This window comes from Chiloscyllium plagiosum, chromosome 7 (genome assembly GCF_004010195.1).
Source record: "Chiloscyllium plagiosum isolate BGI_BamShark_2017 chromosome 7, ASM401019v2, whole genome shotgun sequence".
Lineage (NCBI taxonomy): Eukaryota > Metazoa > Chordata > Chondrichthyes > Orectolobiformes > Hemiscylliidae > Chiloscyllium > Chiloscyllium plagiosum.
The window spans coordinates 9,952,320-9,973,583 of record NC_057716.1 but is presented as its reverse complement, the minus strand read 5'-3'; the positions used below and the strand labels follow the sequence as shown (position 1 = coordinate 9,973,583).

The window sequence follows — 21,264 nt, the reverse complement described above, 5'->3', positions numbered from 1 at the left end:
TATTAGTACCCTGTATACAACTTCATCAATGTCAAAGGCATCAGTTGTATTAACCCTCTCTCTATTTTCAGTGTCTCTTTGAAGATGGACTGCATTAAAGTTATTCCTTCTTGAGCCAAAATAGAGAGATTTCTTGGTGATCTCTTGTTTTATTTTCTGATGTTTTAAAGAAGTGTTTTGATTTTGTTGCCATAAGGAGGACATTCAGTAGGTCTGATAGTTCACTTAAGGGTGGCAGACATACTTGACCATTTGTGCAACACACAAAAACTATCTCTTTATTCCACTGTGTTGCAACACAATATCCACAGAGATCTGATCCACTGCCAATATCGTATTCTAACTCTGTCTGAGCATTGTGATGAGGATCATAAACGAACGTTTCCTTAAAACAATGTGGTCGCTTACTTTCAACGCTGGTGGTTCTTGCATTCTGTCACTTACTGTCGACTTCACTTCCTGCTGCCTTAATCTAGCCTCCCCAACATGCTTTTCTCTAATTGTAGCTTGTCAGTTTCTGTTGATTTCTCTTTTTGCTCTAGTTGTCTCTTCTTCCCAAATCTACATGCCCATCACTTTCCTTTACTAAGCAATGATATGTTGCATCTCAGATCATAGTTTAGAGGAAAGAAACTGAATGAGGAAAAAAAAACGAAATATGAAAGTCAGGATTTAGGAGATAGGTTTGTTGTGTTCTTTCACGGAATGTATATTTTGGTTGTAACATTTGAGTTATGTTGTCTGTGGTACCTTGTTGCAGGATCAGCTACTGGAAAGCCAAAGCCCTGCCCCACCAATATTTCAATAGTGGGAATGGTTAGATGGCAATTTCCCTTGTATATGTCCCTTGGTCCAAACTTGGCTGAGATCTTCCCAAGAATTTCAGAAGAGTTTGCCAACAAAGAATAACAGATATTTGATGCATATATGTTTATCTATATCACAAGTGCGATAAACTGGAAACAGTTTTCCAGCCGCAAAAGCACCCATCAACCATTACTCTTGGCTTCCTGTCAATTTGTCTCGTGGTCAATTGTGTACGGATCATTCTGCTATAATGCATGTTTTATTAATGCGAATTCATTGTATCGTTATTGGGGGCATTGTGTTTCGATAGCAGGAACTTGTAAAGTTTGTATTGGTTATAACATAATTCCGGCCCCATTAGTTTAAATGGTACTGCTATTATGCAATTTTCTTATAACACAGGATTGCACAAGAATGGAACTACCGCGTTATAGCAAAACCGATTGTCATTTTTGCTGGGTTCATATCATTTTTAGGAACAGTCAGTCTTATCAAAGACCTTCCTAAAATTATATCAATTTCTGTCAAGTTTACTATTCTCAATGACTATACATTTATACCTTCTCAAAAAACAGAATTATGTCTGGCAGTCAGGATATTAACTGAACACAACCACATTTGCTGTCTGTGATTCGTCCTCAACTTTCTAAATGAAGATTTATCCTGTCTCTGAGAAGTTTTTTTCGGTTATTTTCCCATCAAGGTTATGTTGACTAAGGTCTAATTTCAATGATATAGTGTTAGCTGTTCAGTCTTCTGGCACCACATCTGGAGCCAGACTGGTTTGACAAGAGCTTTCACTTTTTATTAACTGTTTCTCTTATTGACTTTGAATACTTTACATTCAAATGTGCAGCTTTACCCTATTTTTACCCTTTTCTTCCTCTCTCAGTTTGTTCATTTCATCTAATGTCTCCCATTCGTCCCTGATTGCAATATCCATTCAATCCCCATCTTGTGGAAAAATGAGACATTTATCAGAAACATCCTCCATTTCCACACAAAACTTAGAGTACCCTTAGAATCCCAGTGTACTTTGTTCAGTTCTTTTTAATGTATTTATAAATAAAACCTCTAGGTTTTCCTCAATTTACCTGCTGTTATTTGATTACTATTGGAAGCATTTTACACTCAAAGGAAACATAAGATTCTCTCATTGAGAGTTCCACATCCTGTTCAGCTGATGTCTTCGGCTGTTTGTCATTTTTAGAATGATCTGGATGAGGGCATAGAAGGATGGGTTTGTAAATTTGCGGATGACACTAAGATCAATGGAGTTGTGGATAGTGCTGAAGGATGTTGCAGGTTACAGATGGACATAGGTAAGCTGCAGAGCTGGGTTGAGAGGTGGCAAATGGAGTTTAATGTGGGAAAGTGAGAGATGATTCACCCTGGAAGGAGCAACAGGAATAAAAAGTACTGAGCTAATGGTAAGATTCTTGACAGTGTAGATGAGCAGAGAGATCTTGGTGTCCATATACATAGATGCCTGAAAGTTGCAACCCAGGTTGATACAGTTGTTAAGAAGGCAGACATTGTTTTAGCTTTTATTGGTAGAGGGATTGAGTTGCAGAGCTACAAGGTCATGTTGCAGGTGTACAAACCTCTGGTCGGCTCATTTGGAGAATTGTGTACAGTTCTGGTCACTGCCTTATAGGAAGGATGTGGAAGCTTTGGAAAGGATTCAGTGGTGATTTGCTAGGATGTTCCCTGGGACAGAGGGAAGGTCTGACAAGGAAAGGCTAAGGGACTGGAGGCTGTTTTCATTATAGAGAAGAAGATTGACATCACTTAATTGACACATACAGGATAATCAGAGGATTAGATACAGTGGGCAGTGTGAGCCTGTTTCCTTGGATGGTGATAGCTGATATGAGGGGACATAGCTTTAAATTGAGGGATGATAGATGTAGGATGGATGTCAGATGTAGTTTCTTTACTCATAGTAGTAGGGAAATAATAGAGAAAGCTATGTTGTAATAGAGAAAGCTATGAGAGTCTTTTCAATCTATGCAAATACCTGGTGAAGATCCTGTTTGCAGAATGAACAAGGAGGTTCAGTTAACATGCATGCTCCATGTTATAGTAACTTTCAGTTCTGTCGAAACAGCTGACCATGTTCCAAATTTGACAAGAGAAATTAACCACTGCCCCTTGGCATTCAACTGTTACCATCAGCGAATCCTCCATTATCAACATCCTGCAGGTATCATTGATCAGTAACTCAACTGGACTCACCACATAAACACAGTCACCACAAGAGCAGGTCAGAAGCTAGAAATATAGCGGTGAGTAACTTACCTCCTGACTCCTCAAAGCCTGTCCACCATCTGCAAGGCACAAATAAGGAGTGTGATGGAGTAGTGCAGCCCCAACAACAGTCAAGAAGCTTGACACCATCCAGGACAAAGTAGCCCACTGATGTGCAATAGCTGCTATTCTACAAGATGCATTGCAGAAATTCACCAAAGATCCTGAGACAGCACCTTTCAAACCAACAACCAGTTAGAGTTGTAGAAATGTACGGCATGGAAACACACCCTTCGGTCCAACATGACAATCCCAATCAGATATCCCAACCCAATCTAGGCCCACCTGCCAGCACCCAGCCCATATCCTTCCAATCCCTTCCTATTCATATAACCATCCAGATGCCTTTTAAATGTTGCAATTGTACTAGCCTCTGCCACTTCCTCTGTCAGCTCATTCCATACACGCATCACCCTCTGCGTGAAAAGGTTGCCCCATAAGTCTCTTTTATATCTTACCCCTCTCATCCTAAACCTATGCCCTATAGTTCTGGACTCCCCCACCCCAGGGAAAAGACTTTGTCTATTTCTCCTATTCATGCCCCTCATAATCTTATAAATCTCCATAACGTCACCCTTCAGCCTCCGATGCTCCAGGGAAAGCAGTCCTAGCCTGCTCAGCCTCTCCTGATAGCTGAAATCCTCCAACCCTGGCAACATCTTTGTAAATCTTTTCAGAACTCTTTCAAGTTTCACAACATCTTTCTGATAGGAAGGAGATCAGAACTGAATGCAATATTCCAAAAGTGACTTAACCAATGTCCTGTACAGCTACAATATAACCTCCCAACTCCTGGACTCAATACTCTGACCAATAAAAGAAAGCATACCAAATGCCTTCTTCATTATCCTATCTACCTGTGACTCTACTATCAAGGAGCTATGAACCTGCACTCCAAGATCTCTTTGTTCAGCAACACTCCCTAGGACCTCACCATTAAGTGTATAAGTCCTGCTAAGATTTGCTTTCCCAAAATGCAGCAACTCACATTTATCTAAATTAAACTCCATCTGCCACTTTTCAGTCCATAGGCTCATCTGATCAAGATCCCTTTGTAATCTGAGGTAACCTTCTTCGCTGTCCACTACACCTCCAATTTTGGTGTCATCTGCAAACTTACTAACTATACCTCTTATGCTCACATCCAAATCATTTATATAAATGACAAAACATAGTGGACCCAGCATCGAGCCTTGTGGCAATCCACTGGTCACAGGCCTCCAATCTGAAAAACAACTCTCCACCACCACTCTGTCTTCTACCTTTGAGCCAGTTCTATATCCAAATGGATAGTTCTCCCTGTATTCCATGAGATCTAACCTTGCCAACCAGTCTCCCATGGGAAACCTTGTCGAACGCTTTACTGAAGTCCATATAGATCACGTCTACTGCTCTGCCCTCATCAATCCTCTTTGTTACTACTTCAAGAAACTCAATCAAGTTTGTTAGACATAATTTCCCACGCATAAAGCCATGTTGACTATTCCTAATCAACCCTTGCCTTTCCATGTACGTGTAAATCCTGTCCCTCCGGATTCCCTCCAACAACTTACCCACCACCAATGTCAGGCTCACTCATCTATAGTTCCTGACTTGTCCTTAACATCTTTCCTAACCAGTGGCACCACGTTCACCAACCTCCATCTTTCGGCACCTCACCTGTGACGATTGATGGTACAAATATCTCAGTAAGAGGCCCCGCGATCACTTCCCTAGCTTCCCACAGAGTTCTGGGTACACCTGATCAGGTCCTGGGGATTTATCCGCTTTTATGTGTTTCAAGACATCCAGCACCACCACCTTTGCAATATGGACATTTTTCAAAATGTCACCATCTATTTCCCTGCATTTTATATCTTCCATGTCCTCTTCCACACTAAACACTGATGCAAAATACTCATTTAGTATCTCCCCCATCTTTCCTTGCTGATCTTTGTGGGGTCGTATTCTCTCCCTAGTTACCCTTTTGTCCTTAATGCATTTGTAAAAACCTTTTGGGTTCTCCTTAACTCTGTTTGCCAAAGTTATCTCATGTCCCCTTTTAGCCCTCCTGATTTCCCTCTTAAATATGCTCCTACTGCCTTTATAGTCTTCTAAGGATTCATTCTATCTATCCTGTCTATACCTGATATATGCTTCCTTCTTTTTCTTAACCAAGCCCTCAATTTTTTTTAGTCATCCAGCATTCCCTATACGAACATCTTCCCCCCCCACCCCCCCATCAGCTTTTGAAAGTTCTTGCCTAATATATTTAAAATTGGCTTTGTCCAATTTAGAACTTCAATTTTTAGATCTGGTCTATCCTTTTCCATCACTATTTTATAACTAATAGAATTATGGTTATTGGCCCCAAAGTGCTCCCCCACTGACACTTCAGTCACCTGCCCTGCCTTATTTCCCAAGAGTAGGTCAGGTTTTGCACCATCTCTAGTAGGTACTGAATCAGAAAATTTTCTTGTACACACTTAACAAATTCCTCTCCATCTAAACCCTTAACACTATGGCAGTCCCAGTCTTTGTCTGGAAAGTTAAAATCCCCAAACATAACCACCCTATTATTCTTACAGATAACTGAGATCTCCATACAAATTTATTTCTCAATTTCCCTCTGACTGTTAGGGGGATAATTCAATCGCAATAAGGTGATCATCCCTTTCTTATTTCTCAGTTCCACACAAATAACTTCCCTGGATGTATTTCCGGGAATATCCTCCCTCAGCACAGCCGTAATGCTATCCCTTATCAAAAACACCACTCCCCCTCGCTCTATCCTTCCATAAGCATTTGTATCCTGGAACTTAAGCTGTCAGTCCTGTCCATCCTGAGCCATGTTTCTGTAATTGCTATGATATTCCAGTCCCATGTTCCTAACCATGCCCTGAGTTCATCTGCCTTCCCTGTTAGGCTCTTGCATTGAAATAAATGCAGTTTAATTTATCAGTTCTACCTTGTTCTCTGCTTTCTCCCTACCTGCCCTGACTGTTTGACTCGTCTTTGTTCTCAACTGTACCAGTCTCAGATTGATCTCTTTCCCCACTATAATGCTATGTCCCACCCCTCCCTTCTTACTAACTTAAATCCTCTCGGGCAGCTCTAGCAAATCTCCCTGCCAGTATATTAGTCCCCTTCCAATTTAGGTGCAATCAGTCCTTCTTATACAGGTCACTTCTACCCCAAAAACAGCTTCCAATAATCCAAAAATATGAATCCTTCTCTTATACACCAGCCATGCATTCATCTGCTCTATCCTCCTATTCCTGCCCTCACTGGCTTGTAGCACTAGGAGTAATCCAGATATTACTACTCTTGAGGACCTCCTTTTTAAATTCCTGCCTAACTCTGTTATGTCCCTTCAGAATCTCAAACTTTTCCCTTCCTATGTCGTTGGTTCCAATGTGTACAATGACCTCCTACTGGCCTCTCTCCTGCTTGAGAACATTCTGCACCCTCTCTGAGACATCCTTGATCCTGGCACCAGGGAAGCAACACACCATTCTGATTTTTTGCTGCTGGCCACAGAAATGTCTGTCTGTACCTCGGACTAGAGAGTCCCCTAACACAATCGACCTCTTAGAGAAATGGGGATAGACACATAAGACTCCTGCACTAACTGCCTACCTCTGTTACCTTTCTTAGACTTAACCCATCTATGTGAATGCCTCCTCCTATAATTGCCATCCATCACATCCCTTTGCTCTTGGAAATTCCTCATTGCCTCTAACTGTCTCTCCAATTGATCCACTTCCATCTAGAAGGACAAGGACAGCAGATAAATGGCAACACCACCACCTTCAAGTTCCCCTCCAAGTCACTCACCATCCTGACTTGGAAATATATCACCTTTCCTTCACTCTCACTGGGTCAAAATCCAGAATTCCCTCCCTAATGGCATCATGATGAACCCATGGTAGGTGAACTACAGCGGTCCAAGAAGCAAGCTCACCACTACGGGGTACTGGGCTAATGGTCGGATACTTGGTAGTGTGGATGAGCAGAGGGATCTTGGTGTCCATGTACACAGATCTCTGAAAGTTGCCACCCAGGTAAATAGTGCGGTGAAGAAGGCATATGGCGTACTGGCTTTTATTGGTAGAGGAATTGAGTTCCGGAGCCCTGAGGTCATGTTGCAGTTGTATAAGACTCTGGTCGGCCGCATCTGGAGTATTGTGTGCAGTTTTGGTCGCCATAGTACAGGAAGGATGTGGAGGCACTGGAACGGGTGCAGAGGAGGTTTACCAGGATGTTGCCTGGTATGGTAGGAAGATCGTATGAGGAAAGGCTGAGGCACTTGGGGCTGTTTTCATTGGAGAAAAGAAGATTTAGGGGTGACTTGATAGAGGTGTACAAGATGATTAGGGGTTTAGATAGGGTTGACCATGAGAACCTTTTTCCACGTATGGAGTCAGCTATTACGAGGGGGCATAGCTTTAAATTAAGGGGTGGTAGGTATAGGACAGATGTTAGGGGTAGATTCTTTACTCGGCGAGTCGTGAGTTAATGGAATTACCTGCCAGTAGCAGTGATGAACTCTCCCTCTTTATGGGCATTTAAGCAGGCATTAGATAGGCATATGGAGGATAGTGGACTAGTGTAGGTTAGGTGGGCTTGGATCGGTGCAACATTGAGGGCCAAAGGCCCTGTACTGCACTGTATTCTTCTATGTTCTATGTTCTATGTTCTACCTTCTCAAGGTTAACTAGGCATGGGCAATCATGCTGACCAGCCATCGACACCCACATCCCACAAAATGAATAAATAAACATCTGTAGATGAGCCTGCAGATGGTCGGTACTGTGCCAGTTTCTTCCAAAGAAACTGTGGCAAGGCACATCTCCTTTATAAAGGTGGCCATGATGTGGAGATGCCAGTGTTGGGCTGGGATGAACAAAGGCAGAAGCCACATGACACCAGATTATAGTCCAACAGATTTATTTGAAATCAAAAGCTTCACCTGATGTAGGAACAATGCTCCAATAGCTTGTGATTTCAAATAAATCTATTGGATTATAACCTGGCATCGTGCGACTTCTGACTTGATAAAGATGCAAAGGAAGGGCCTGTAAACATGTGAGGTGCAGACAGAAAAGCTTCATGTGTCATTGAAATTGCATTTGTATTTGGTAACCACTTATGAATTATTGGTCGTAACCTGAAATATGCTGTGCAGTAAGAATTGATGAGGAATATCCAGTTTTGTATGCTGTAATTAAATGCCAACTGCAACTTAATAGGAGTGCAGAAGTAAACAATTGGCAGCATAAACAAACCCATGAAAATAACACATTCCCAGTGTGTAGTACTTTAAACTGTTCCAGAAATGGAAAAGAAAAACCCTAATGGTTAACAACAAACAGGTCATTTGAGAACTCGCCTCGATCAAGAATCTGGTGTACACAGTTCATCTCGACAATCAGCATGCTGTGACAATCCCTTATTTGCATGTTAGGAATCGCAGAGCAGGACCACATTTGAAGTATTTTCCACTGGTCATGAGACCATTAGCATGACTTTATTTTTTGCACCATAGTCAGGAATTGACTGTGATTTGGGCACAGATCCATAAGCCTAATTCTTGAGGCCTGTCTATTTCCTGTAAGGCTATACACTCCTAGTTTTGGTTTGGAGGGCTTGCTTGTGTTTATTAATGTTCTCAATTTTCTGTTATATTTTGGCAAGAAGCAATGTAATAAGAGATGCACATATGCTAAAACAAAGCCTGTGTTCTTTCCACATCTTAAGTATGTATCACTGCAATGTAGGATGTGAGATTTATGTATATTAAATATAATTTATTTTTGAGTTTGGATTTTTGTAGTTTGAGCTAATGGCATATGCGTGTTCTGTGTGTCTAATGATTAACTTGTCAGTATTTCTGTAGCCATAGCAGTCTCTTTTATAATGGTTTGAGAGACAGAGCCTGCATAAACTAACGGATTTTTGTTTACATTATGAAGTTCACAGTGTCATAAAATAGACTTTCTGATGGACGATTCTGGATTTTTAAAAATAGCATAAAGAAAAATCCGTAACTTGGCGAGAAATCTTTCAGTTTTAGTTTTGGGGGAGTTTTACAGTGTTCCTAGCTGAGGATGAATGTATAAAGTAATTGTTCCAGAGACATGGAGAATATAGTTTAGGTTTTTTTTTAATTACCTCGGAGTAAGGGGTTTATAATAGTTCCTGACCCGAAGTGTTGGAGTAAAACACAAAAGGGGTTATTTGAAGCAGTGAGTGTTTAAACATGATGCATGAAGGCTCCATGCACAGACAGAAAGATTGTCCAGGAGTGTTTATGTGATTAGCATTTTAGATATTTTTACTGTGTTTTGAAATGCTTCAAATGTGTGTTCTATATAAATAGCTTGGTTTGTTCTACTGTATCTTTATATCTCTTGCATAATAAATGTCTATTTACTGTTAAACCCAAATCTACAATATTGCATGCTTATATATCAATGAGCAGCCTCCTCATTAAAACTAAACAAAAAATTCTATCAAACCAGAGTTCTGTCTGGGACCTAGCTTATCTGATAATAGCATCAGCAGGTATCAACACAGTCTCCCAATAGGTCATTAATCAAATCCAAAAAACCAAACCTATGTTTCTTTGTTGTCGAGAATGTCTGCTGTTAATTTTGAAATCCTTGCAGGAGTCAAGAGCAGCACTTTGTTACCCAAAGATACCCTCCCAATCTTCTTACAGTCATCTAGTTTCAGCAATGGTGCTCTTCCCAAGAAAGGAGCTAAAAAACTTTATTCAAGAAAAGTGTCCAGACAAAGTATTTGAGCACTTGCTTTCATTGGTACATCACAAAAATTATTTATGCTCGGATTGTATGTTATTTATTAAAATGGTACATTAAAAGTAATTTTTCAGAATCTGCTGGGTGAATTTAGTATGCAACATGTATTTCAAGCATTGTTCCAGAAATATGGGCGACACGGTGGCACAGTGGTTAGCACTGCTGCCTCACAGCGCCATAGACCCGGGTTCAATTCCCACCTCAGGCGACTGACTGTGTGGAGTTTGCACGTTCTCCCCGTGTCTGCGTGGGTTTCCTCCGGGTGCTCCGGTTTCCTCCCACAGTCCAAAGATGTGCAGGTCAGGTGAATTGGCCATGCTAAATTGCCCGTAGTGTTAGGTAAGGGGTAAATGTAGGGGTATGGGTGGGTTGCGCTTTGGCGGGTCGGTGTGGACTTGTTGGGCCGAAGGGCCTGTTTCCACACTGTAATGTAATCTAATCTAAAAAAAAGTAATCTAAATATGTAAACTGTTGACATGTCATGTATGGTGTGACACAAGTGGAGTGAATTGTTAGCACAAGTTTGACAAACTGGGTCTGCAAATATTGTCATGATTGGGGAGGACCACTAAAGTTCTTTAGTACAGTTGTAAAATGTTGAGATCTCATGTTCACTCATTAGCCAAATATTATATATCAGTTGTAGAAATATTACAGTAAAGTGTACTAATGACTGTGCTTGCATGACTTCCATGAATATTTCAATCATCTGCAGAACATCTTTTATCCAAACCTCAAGACACACAATGCATCAGCCGGCTGTAATTATTTGAAGCTCTTCTGGTTATTTTTCATAGCACAGCTTGCAAGGACTGAGATAAAAGGGGTTAAAAAAAAGATATGCAGGCCTTCACAGAATATGTTAAGGAGCCTTTGAACATCAACAATTCTTAATTCACTGCCTGGGCCCTGCAGAGAGTAAAGGGTTTTTTTTAATTGCTTTTCAAATGCCATTTCTTTCAGTAAGTGTGTGCTCATATTAAAAGACTTACTCTGTAGAAGACTTTTGAGCTGTATAAAATCTGTCCACTACAATGTGTCCCTGGAGTCAATTCCTTTCACCAACTTGCATTTATATAAAATCTTTAACATGGGCAAATTTCTTGACAGCCTTCACAGAGACAGGATAAAAGGAAGCTCAATATATTATGTTGTCTTTCGTGTTGATCAAATATTGATTTGACCAAGATCCAACCAGCCAAAACTAAAACAAGCTAATTTCCTAATCATTGGATAACATCTATGATTTTGTGGAAAATATATGTACAGTTATTAACATTTGAGTATTAGTATGCATTCAAAATATTTTTTGCACATTCTGGATTGTTAGTATTCCATGATTAAAGTCCTTATGTGATCATTTGTGGGGTTTTTTTTAGGTTAAACACTTTTCGTGACATACCAGATTTCCGAATCCTGGCCTGTGGAGGAGATGGAACTGTAGGATGGATACTGGATTGTATTGGTATTTCCAAAATTCAGAAAAAATTATTGTGAAATATAATTTAGAAGATATCAAAATATAATTGTATTTAACTCAGACTTCTCTTAACAGTGTAAAAACAATGCTTTTGCATAACCATTTCACTTTTTGTCTCGTATATTAAATATTATTGTTAATCTGCCTTTTCTTGAAACTACTTTGATAACTAGACTGCACCACTCAAAGTATGTAGTTCTAATTAAAGAAACTTGTAAAAGCCTAAATGTATATTTAAGATACTCACGTGTTAGATTTAGTCATAGTTTATAATCTGTCACTGTGGTGAAGAGCAGTCTCTTTTCAGCCTGCTGCTTTTCCAGCGTTCAATTTTACCTGAACCATACCTATCTGTTGTCATTATTGCAGATAAAATCAATCTTGCAAAACACCCACCTGTAGCTGTATTACCATTGGGTACTGGAAATGATCTGGCTAGATGTCTGAGGTGGGGAGGAGGTAAGAATGGAACCCAGTATTTACTGCAGATCCAATTAAATGTTTTATTATTCAGCTTGATTCTGTTGGCTTTGACCTTGTAAATAAAACATGTTGCCCAAGCTTAAGCAAATCCATTTTTTCCAAGTATTAATCATCAGTAATTAAAATGCCTGTGTTGTTTCTGTGTGGCCCTAACAAATAACAATATATCCATATTAAAGGACATGCCTTTGTTGTTAGTCCAGTCGAAAGATGTGCCGACTAGGTGGATTGGACATGAGAAATGCAGGATCACAAGGATTGGAACAGCCCCAGGCTGTTCAGCTTTCCCTAAAGCTCAAACCCTCCAACCCTGGCAACATTCTTGTAAATCTTTTCTGAACCCTTTCATGTTTAGCAACATCCTTGCTATAGGAGAGAGACCAGAATTGTATGCATGATTCCAATTGGCCTAACCAATGTCCTGTACCGCCACAACATGACCTCTTAACTTCTACACTCAGTGCTCTGACCAATAAAGGCAAGCATATCAAATGGCTTTTACACTATCCTATCTACCTGCAACTCTGCTTTCAAGGAACTTTCAATGATGGGGAGGCAATGGCTTAATGGTATTATCGCTGGACTGTTAGTCCAGAGACCCAGATAATGCTCTGGGGACCTGGGTTCAAATCCCACCATGGTAGATTTGAATGCAATAAAAAAAAAGAAAAATCTGGAATTAAGAGTCTAATGATGACCATGAATCCATTGTTGATTGTTAGAAAAAAAACATTTGGTTCACTAATGTCCTTTAGGGAAGGAAACTCTCTTCCTTAGCTGATCTGGCCTATATGTGACTCCAGACCCACAATAATGTGATTGACTCTTAACTGCCCTCTGGGCAATTAGGGATAGGTAATAAATGCTGCCGAGCCTGCAACGCCCTCATGCTGTGAATGAATAAAAAATATAGAACTATGAACCTGCGTTCCAAGGTGTCTTTGTTAAGCAACACACCCCAGGACCTTACCATTAAATGTACAAGTCCTGCCCTGATTTGCCTTTTCAAAATGCAGCACCTCATATTTATCTAAATTAAACTCCATCTGCCATTCCTCAGCCCATTGGCCCATCTGATCAAGATGCCATTGTACTCTGAGGTAATGTTCTTCACTGTTCACTACATCTCCAATTTTGGTGTCATCTGCAAACTTATTAACTATACCTCTGCTGTTTACTTCCAAATCGTTCATACAAATGATGAAAAGTAGTGGACCCAACACTGATCCTTGTGACACACCGCTGGTCACAGGTCTCCAGTCTGAAAAGCAACCCTCCACCACCATCGTCTGTCTTCTCCCTTTGAGCCAGTTGTGTATCCAAATAGTTAGTTCTCCCTTTGTTTAGTGTGATCTAACCTTGCTAACCAGTCTACCATAAGGAACCTTGTTGAATGCCTTACTGAAGTCCATATAGATCACCCTCATAAGTCCACTTACTTTTTCAAAATACTCAGTCAAGACCTTGAGACACGATTTCTCCCACACAAAGCTATGTTGACCATCCCTAATCAGTCCTTGCCTTTCCAAATACAAGTAAATCCCGTCCCTCAGGATTCATTCTAACAATTGCCCACCACCGATGTCAGGCTCACCGGTTTATAAGTTCTGTGGCTTTTTCTTACCACATTTCTTAAATAGTCGCACCACATTAGCCAACCTCCAGTCATCCGGCACCTCATCTGTGACTATCCATGATACAAATATCTTTGAGCAAGGCACCCAGCAATCACTTCCCTCCGTTCCCACAGAGTTTTAGGGTACACCTGATCAGGTCCTAGGGATTTATCCACCTTTATATGTTTTAAGTCATCCAGCACCACCACCACTGTAATATGGACATTTTTCAAGATGTCACTATTTATTTCCCCACATTCTATATCTTCCAAATCCTTCTCCACAGCAAACACTGATACAAAATACTCATTTAGTATCTCCCCCATCTCCTGCAGTTCACATATGTGGCCTTCCTGATCTTTGAGGGGCCCTATTCTCTCCCTAGTTACTCTTCTGTCCTTAATCAGTTTGTAGAATCCCTTTGGATTCTCCTGAATCCTGTTTGCCAAAGCTATCTCAAGTCCCCTTTTTGACATCCTGATTTCCCTCTTAAGTATACTCCTGCTGCCTTTATACTCTGCTGGGGAATCACTCGATTTCTGGTATCTACACCTGACGTACGCTTCCTTCTTATTCTTGACTAAAACCTCAATTTCTCTCATCATCCAGTATTACCTACACCCACCAGCCTTGCCCAAGACCAACATAATGTGCTAATCTCCTTTAACACCGGTTTCTCTCCCCCTGGCCCTCAGCTGGGCTCTGCAGTATAGCTGCAAAATACCTACCTCCTCCGACTGACTGAAGTGCACAAGAACTAAATACAAATCAGACCCGTATTTGAAAATGATTCAGGCTTCCAACTGTCTCCATTGGTATGCAGTGGACTGAGGCTGCCCAATTGAAACACCCATATCAATATTGATCTCAGAGTAGCAGTGGTGGTGTGCTGGAAGCACGTGCTTGTCACATCTGTCTTTGGGGCTTTCTCTTGTGTTATCTAGTTACACCAGAGCAACGTGAATTTTAAACAGGCATTTATAACCAAGGCAAATGGCCTGAGTTTTTCTGTCAGGTTTGCATTTGTGTGTCTGAAAACAGATGTTTACATTGAAGTTCATTATACTCTGTAATGTAAGTGGAATTCTTACAGTGTGAAAGCAGGCTATTCAACCCATTGAGTCCACACTGACTCACTGAAGAGCATCCCACCCTGACCTACCCCCCTACCCATCCTCATAGTGGGATGCTATGAGGATGATTTCATATGTATTAACTGTAATGAGGTCAAAAATCGTATAACACCAGATTATAGTCCAACAGGTTTATTTGAAAACAAACTTTTGGAGGAGTGGGGATACTGAAAGATTGTGTTTTCAAGTAAATCTGATGGACTATAACCTGGTGTCCTGTGAGTTTTGACCTTGTCCAACCCAATCCAACACCGTCACCTCTGCATAAGAACTGTAATGTGATATGGTCAGTTATTGTCAAGCTGTCAGTTTAGTATGGTATTAAAGGAATGCTCCTTTGACAGAGTTGCTGACTGAAGTTCTTTTGATTTTTATTTTGCTGACTTTCATGATAGATTCTTATTTTAGAGTGTTAATCTCATGGAAATAGTCACCTACTCTTTGTGGAATCCGCAATTTGCATTGCATTGAATTCATTGTCAGATGGGTTCTTCAAAGAGCAAACAGTCTGCTCATCCAGAGCACCAACAGCACAGAAAGGCAAAGATGTATCCCTTTGAATCAAGTGCTACAAATATCCCTTGGTAATATTTGAAAGAGAGCAAGTAATTCTTTCTACAAACAACACCATCTTTAAATATTACTTGACATGTGTCTCATGTTACAGTTTATGGTGTCTTGTTCTGCATAAATTTTCTGTTGGGTTCACCTGCAAAAAAATTATTTTGAAATAAAGTTGTTTGGGATCTCTTGTGGTTGTGATCAAGCGACAAGTACATTTTTAAAAATTCTCAATCTTCAGTGCAGCACTGAGGGAATGCTGTATTGTTGGGGGTAGACAAGCAGGAGGCTGTTGTTGGAGATGTTATCTTTCAAATTTGACATTAAACCGATGCCCCGGCTGCCCTTCAATCGTGTTCCATTCCACTTCTTAAAGAACAGCAGTGCAGTTCTCCTGATACTCTGGTCAAAATGTATTGCTCAAATAGTATCACTAAAAACAGTCACTGCTGTGATATCTCTGCTGTTGTGACACATTGCTGTGTGAAAAACAGCTGCTGTGCTTCGCAACATTACAATAAATACTACATTTCAGGAAATACATCATTTTCTGTACAGGGTTTTGGAATGTCCTAATGTTGTGAAAAGTGCTATAAATAAAATTTTGTTTGAATTCCTAATTAGTCCTATGTTCTGCGTCAGCTATCAGAATAACATTGTTATATTAGTCATGTGGAGTCAAAGATTAAACTTGTGTTTCTTTATGCTTATAAAAGGATACGAAGGTGGAAACTTAATGAAAGTTCTGAAAGACATAGAGAACAGTATAGAAATGATGCTGGACAGATGGAGTATAGAGGTGATACCAAACAACAAAGATGAGAAAGGGGATCCAGTGCCATACAGTATTGTTAACAACTATTTCTCTATAGGTGTGGTAAGTACCAAAAGTTGTTCTTTTTATTTTTGATTTGCTAATTCTCAGTTGATTCTTATTGAAAGATGTTGTGAAACTTGAAAGGCAAACAACAAAGATGAGAAAGGGGATCCAGTGCCATACAGTATTGTTAACAACTATTTCTCTATAGGTGTGGTAAGTACCAAAAGTTCTTTTTATTTTTGATTTGCTAATTCTCAGTTGATTCTTGTTGAAATATGTTGTGAAACTTGAAAGGGTTCAGAAAAGATTTACAAGGATGTTGTCAGGGTTGGAGGGTTTGAGATACAGGGAGAGGCTGGATAGGCTGGGACTGTTTTCCCTGGAGCGCCGGAGGCTGAGGGATGACCTTATAGAGGTTTATAAAATCATGACGGGCATGGATAAGGTCATTAGACAAGTTTTTTTCCCTGGGTTGGGGTAGTCCAGAACTAGAGGGCATAGGTATATGGTGAGAGGGGAAAGGGACCTAGGAGGCAACTTTTTCACATGGAGGGTGGTGTGTTTAAGGAATGAACTGCCAGATGATGTGGTGGAGGCTGGTAATGACAATTAAAAGGCATCTGGATGGGTATATGATTAGGAAGGGTTTAAGAGGGATATGGGCCAAGTGCCGACAAATGGGATGAGATTAATTTAGGATATCTGGTCAACAGACGAGTTGAACTGAAGCATCTGTTTCCATGCTGTACATCCCTGTGATTCTATATGGTTTTTCTGTACACACTGAGAGCACAAGATATTTGATTTATGTACAAACCAGACATATTTCAGATAGCACTTTTGTCATAGCAAAACAAGTCATGGTTTGATAAATAATCTTTGTAGAAGAATGCTGCAAACAGATCAGCACATTGTATTTATCCTATTGGAAAATTTCTAGGATATTGTAGATTTTTCCCAAAAATGTATTTTGAGTTGATGTTACAATCTGGATACTATAGTTTGTCATATTTGGTTGGCATCTAGTCCTTGGTTGTAACTTATTTTTAATATCAATAGAGCCTTTGTCAATATAAAAAAGAACAGACATCATCAAACCAGCCTTCCATCTATTGACTCCATCAATATTTCCCACTACCTTGGAAAAGAAACCAACGTAATCAAAGACCCCTCCCGAACTGGGCAGAAGATATAAACGTTTGAAACCTGTATGAACAAATTTAAGAGCAGCTTCTTCCCTGCTGTTATCAGACTTTTGAACAGACCTCACAAATGTTAATTCTCATCTCTTTCTCTGCACCCTTGCTGTGATTGTAACACTATTATGCAGGCAAAAGTGGGGACTGCAGATGCTGGAAACCAGAGTTTAGATCAGAGTGATGCTGGAAAAGCACAGCAGGTCAGGCAGCATCTGAGGAGCAGGAAGATCAGCTGCTGCCTGACCTGCTGTGCTTTTCCAGCACTACTCTGAACTAAACACTGTATTATGCAGTCTGTTCTGCTACCCTGATGCACTTGAATGGTACAATCTGCCTGTATAGCACACAAAACAACACTTTTCACTGTATCTCAGTATATGTGACAACAGTAAATAAACTCAAACTCAAAAGACTTAAAGCAGACCGAGCAGCTCCAAACTAGAATGGAACATATACCCAAGTGAGGGATTTTTTTTTTATCTTGGACATATTAAGTATGGTTCTGAAAATAATTCTCCCTCCATGTAGATTTGATTCTCATGTTGTTTTGGACTTTTTAAAAACTAAAAGGATAACTAATATGTTGCACTAAAGTGGGTTATCTTTCATGACCTCTATATTAAGAGTGTGATGCAGTGCTTCAGTGCATGATTTTTGATACACAAAATGTTAAATCACAAAAATATTCATTCACATTTAGCATAGCTGTAACTATAACAAACATCCATAGCCTGTGGATGAGACACAATTTAGAGATGAAGAGTTACAGTAAATGTTATCTCTTTATTTCATTAAGGCAATGCATTCTGTCTCAAAGCTTTGAGTTGTTTAAATATTTGTAGTAATCTTTGTAGTTCTATTCTATAGTACCTTAATATGTAAAAGAAAAGAGAATGAATAGAGATTTAGAACATCGAGGCACTCTTGTTATGAGGATTGTTTTGATCTCTTCCTTACCTGTAAAACAGACCTTTCCCTTTTGTCTATTTCTCTTTATTTTTCTGCACTGATGAGGAATGCTGATGAAGAGTGAGAATAATTACACAAATAATAATAACTTACCAGTAAATTGCCAAGTGATCATTGTTTGTGTGTGTCCTTGATAGCTGATGTGAGTGGGTAATTGAATCACAACCCAGAGAAATGCCCTTTCAGGCTGGAAGGACTGGATATTCTTCATGTGTTAGTATCGTCTTGTATTGTTTTTGGGTATTAAATGGGTCAATAGAGCATTTTATTCTAAGTCATATTGGTGTTATCATGTATGGGAATAAGTATCTCAATTTGCCTTCTAGTTGTTCACTTCCATAGTAGAGACATAGGGCCTTTATCATTTTGTAATCTGTAATTGTGAAAACTACTGTCACGCTTTGAAGATGTCACAGCTTCTTTCACCAACATGTAAATACAAGTGATAGCTTTGAATGCATATCAGAATGTGATATATGGACAGAGACCTTACCACCTGTAGTTCAGTGATTATGCAAGGTCAAAGAAAATCCTTTCTGTAACAATGCAAGATCAATGTTTGAATGGCTGTTTTGATGAGATCAATGTTTGTGTAGGTTGTACCGTTGAAGTGCTTTTGATGTGCCTAGAAAAGCTGCAGCTGCAATGTGTTCCCTAAGTTCCCAGTTTAAAGTTCTGTCACCAGGAAGTAGGCAATCACCTTCCAAAGGTGAGATACAGTGTTTCATAATTTCATCCTTTCTGTCGTCATTGTGAAGTTTACGGACAGGAACACTTAGGTGCATTCAGAATCAGCCCGCACATTCTGTTAGAGCATGGATTGTTTCCATTTTTTTCTATCCTCCCTCTGCTGGTGCATCTGTATGGTAGCTTTCTGTGGACAAAATGCATGATGCAATTCTCAAAACCCTGCTGCACCTAACACTGCAACCTTATAGCACTGCAAGAAACCAATTACTCTGTCAGGGTACTGCGGCTCTTGGTTTTTATGCAACTATTTTTTTTTCAACCAGTTATTACCTCATTTTGCAGTTCAGTGTTGTATGAATAATGGCGCTGAAGCCCTCTCAGCAAAATGAGAGTGCAATCTTATTTCCTCTTCCTAGAAGCAAAAAGGCAGAATAAAAATGAGAGTATCCAGGTTTCCTCATTATTTGGTATGCTATTAACTGCATGACATTGCCTTGCTAGAGCTTCATTTGTCAATTTTCATGAGCAGTAAGAAAATACATTTCTTCAAGGTGAAGCAGATGTAAGGATATCTCTTATCCTGGATACCTTCACACTATGTCAGTTCTCAGTGTCATCTATAGTTAACCCACCATGATATGTCTTAGGATGGCTACGAGACAGCAAGGATTATCCATTCACGGCATTGACTCCAGTCCAGAAGCCACGTACACAGAAAGTCTACAATCAGAGCCATGTTTCCATAAGCAATATTAGAGATCCACAGTCAGCAGCCTTTAGCAAAACCCTTTTTTTTTTAGCTGCCTGTGCAGTTTGATGGAGCACTTAAGATCTCAGCTGATCAGCACCAAGATTTGTGGAAGTGTAATGCATGTCACCTGAGCTGGCCATTGGGGGAACTATGTTTGCTGTGACCACTCAGATAATAAGATGAGGAAGAAGAAAGGAAGGTAAAAACAATTAGACAGTCCCTTTCAACTGAGACTTTACATAATCACAAAAGTAATGAGTAATTTCAGGTAACATCAACCACACCTCAACATCTTTCTTCTATCGCTGACCATTTTGTTCTCCTCCAAACAACAACACAAAAGTATAAACCACCAGAAAATGCATGTTCTAATGCAGTTTTGGCAATGCAGTAATGGCATGGTGTTAAACTCTTGAACTCTTCACATCTGCTTCCAACCATCCTATTTCCTGTGCACTAGTGTTCAGTGTCCCTCATGCAGATTGCTCTTCCTTACCTTCTGAATTACACATGTTGAGCTGGAGGCTGCAAATGTAAGATCATGTGGCTGTCTCCGCCCATCCTCACTCTTCCTCCTCTTCTACCTCCACTGACTCGATAGGTTCGAGTTCTTGTGTTTCTGAAATGAAATAGAGAGGCGAGGTATGCACTGTAGTGAGGAGAAAGGAGAAAGTAAAGAGTGAGAGTTGACACCATTTAGTTTGAGAATAAGGTAAGACTCTGGAATGAGGGGAAAGTATGATGATTGAAGGAGGATTAGGATTGCAGACACCCTCATCCCTTCCACCCCACTACCGGTTGATGGCGATGGGGCTAAAACATGCATGTTGTCTTCCTATTTTTATTTTCCTGCTTATTCCTGTAATGTACCACTTTCTTTTGCAGGAAAGAGGGAAATATCTACTGCAATATGTTTAGGTGATGTCACTGGCATAATTGAAAAGCTGATTGTGTTCATGAGCATGGCATTGTGGGTGTGAGGTGGCAACAGTAGGGCATGTGTGAAGGTGAGGTAAATTGAAGGGTTAAGTACAAATTAATAGATATTGTTATGTATGTAATGGGAATGTATTGAATTGAACAGTGTATGTGGCAAGTGACGCAGTTGTTCCAGTGGGCAAACTGAAGATGAGCAGACTCAACTTGAACACATATTATCTGAACTTTTTGTTTTAATTTGTTGGTGAGATGTGGGTGGTGTTGGTGAGACCAGCATTTATTGTACACCCCTGATTGTCCTGAATAAGGTGATGCTGAGTTGCCTTTTTGAACTGCTGCAATCTTTAGAGCATATGGGGACACATAGTGCTGTAGGAAAGGAGCTTCAGGATTTTGACCCAGTGACATTAGAGGAATGGTGATTAAATTCCAGGTCAGGCTGGTGTGTGGCTTGGAGGGGAACTTGCGGGTGATGGTGTGCCCAAGTATCTGCTATCTTTGTCCTTAGAATGGTCACAGCTTTTAATAGTGCTGGCAGGGTGAATGAAGCCTTGGTGAATTACTGCACTGAATCTTGTAGATGGTACATACTGGAGTTGCTGAGCGTCAGTGGTGTAGAGAGTGAATGTTGGAGGTGGCAGATGTGGTTCCAATCAAGTGGGCTCCTTTGGTCTGGATGGTGTCGAGCTTCTTCACTATTGCT

The 21,264-nt window shown here is 40.2% G+C and overlaps 1 protein-coding gene across 8 annotated transcripts in view; it reads left to right on the top strand.

Annotated features, from left to right (window-relative positions):
* The window catches only part of LOC122551298 (diacylglycerol kinase beta), a 544,642-nt gene that overhangs the window by 340,404 nt on the left and 182,974 nt on the right, over nucleotides 1–21,264 (top strand). For 7 of the 8 annotated variants that reach the window (XM_043692997.1, XM_043692998.1, XM_043693001.1 and 4 more), the window contains 4 exons: nucleotides 11,300–11,385; nucleotides 11,770–11,859; nucleotides 15,910–16,011; nucleotides 16,168–16,226. In XM_043692997.1, coding sequence (XP_043548932.1) covers nucleotides 11,300–11,385; nucleotides 11,770–11,859; nucleotides 15,910–16,011; nucleotides 16,168–16,226 — 337 coding nt within the window. Of the gene's footprint in view, nucleotides 1–11,299; nucleotides 11,386–11,769; nucleotides 11,860–15,909; nucleotides 16,071–16,167; nucleotides 16,227–21,264 lie in introns of all 8 variants that reach the window. The other variant, XM_043693004.1, reaches the window with a different exon arrangement.